Below are 1,510 nucleotides of genomic sequence, written 5' to 3'. Positions count from 1 at the left end.
ATTATTATTATTATTATTATCATCATAATCGTCAAACTTGACTTTGGCTTTCTTTGTGTTTTTTAAGGTTTGCTCCATCGTTGTTTTGATAACGGGAGGCGAAGATGGCAATGCAAAGTAAGTAAAAGTTCACGATTCAGCTCTAGTTTTAAAACATTTTTATGTATTTTACAGTCTTATTTAATTTTTTCTTCCTACATTTCCGCGAACTCTTTAAAAATAGATATTTTTGTCAATTAAATTTTTAGCTTGTGCTTGTTGTGACTTTTGTTTTTATTCCTCGTTTTGTTTTTATACTCCTTGTTTTTATGCCTCATTCCACAGTACGTTTAAAGGAGACCGTTTCTTTGATTATGACCTTTTCTACTTCCAACTATTGTTTTCATGTATTTATAGGGAGGTCACTTCCTTTAATAAATAATCTGACAACTGAAGGTGACTTCTGTAAAAGGGTAGCTTTATTTGCCGCAGACGTAAAACCCTGACTTTTGTTTTTCAACATTTCTCCATGTTCATCAAATAGTTAATACATGACTTTGATCCAACACCTCTGACGTCCCACAATTCCTCTCTTTGTGCTTGGCAGTGGGCAAGGCCGACAGTGGCATGGCGAAGGTGGCAGAGTGGCAGCAGACGATGTACAGCGTAGACTCAGGCATCCAGTCTGGAGCCACCACAGTCAGAGACGAAGACGCCGACTACACCACCTCAAAGCACTACACCACGACGACGACTGTAACCGAACATCTTGGTAAGGCAACAAGCAAGGGTCAAACCAGCCGATAGCCATATATTATAGACATTTCTTTAATTGCATGTGGGCTGTGTTATCATCGTCATCATCTCACTTCCTCGATAGATGTGGATGCCCCCCACACCAGAGCAGAGCGGCTGCGGGCTGCGATGTTCCCAGAGACCCTGGAGAGAAACACCACCATCATTTCGACTCAGATAGACCCGTCCCAGATGACCAACGTCCAGCAGCTGGCCGAGCCCTCCCAAATGCTCAAGACGGCAATCATCCATTTGATCAACTACCAGGACGACGCCGAGCTGGCCACACGTGCCGTGCCTGAGCTCACCAAACTGCTCAACGATGAAGACCAGGTGATGAGCGCAGTATTTTGTTCATGGTTTGCTGTTATGGGATACATCATTAAGGGTCTCATTAGATAATTATATTGAGTTAAATGTATTCCTGCTGCACAAATAATGAACAGTAAACCTTCCCATATTGGGAAATATGAATATCGAAGTATTCCTTTAATTTCGATAATGTAATTTTATCAAGAGACGTGTCACTTCCTGCTTCCAGCTTCTTAAATTTTCTGCTTTCCTTTTTTGTTTAATGTCATTGAAAAAAATGTATTTGGTCAGACAAATTCGAAGCTAATTTGAAGCCTTAATGTCGATCTTGAACATCTTGAATACCACCCTCAGTTATAGAAGAAGCACTGAAACCAAGCAGAGTCACTTTCAAGTGCACATAAAAATCAACTCGTCCCCCCCC

General features: G+C 41.0%; 1 protein-coding gene across 1 annotated transcript in view; it reads left to right on the top strand.

The window, feature by feature from the left end:
* jupa (junction plakoglobin a) overlaps nt 1-1,510 on the top strand; it is a 19,267-nt gene that overhangs the window by 10,194 nt on the left and 7,563 nt on the right. The window contains exons 2-4 of the mRNA XM_032499571.1: nt 68-117; nt 587-751; nt 860-1,107. Coding sequence (XP_032355462.1) covers nt 105-117; nt 587-751; nt 860-1,107 — 426 coding nt within the window. The 5' untranslated portion in view covers nt 68-104. The remainder of the gene's footprint in view (nt 1-67; nt 118-586; nt 752-859; nt 1,108-1,510) is intronic.

The sequence above is a fragment of the Etheostoma spectabile genome, chromosome 2 (assembly GCF_008692095.1).
Source record: "Etheostoma spectabile isolate EspeVRDwgs_2016 chromosome 2, UIUC_Espe_1.0, whole genome shotgun sequence".
Classification (NCBI taxonomy): Eukaryota; Metazoa; Chordata; class Actinopteri; order Perciformes; family Percidae; genus Etheostoma; species Etheostoma spectabile.
This window is presented reverse-complemented; position numbering and strand designations above follow the sequence as displayed.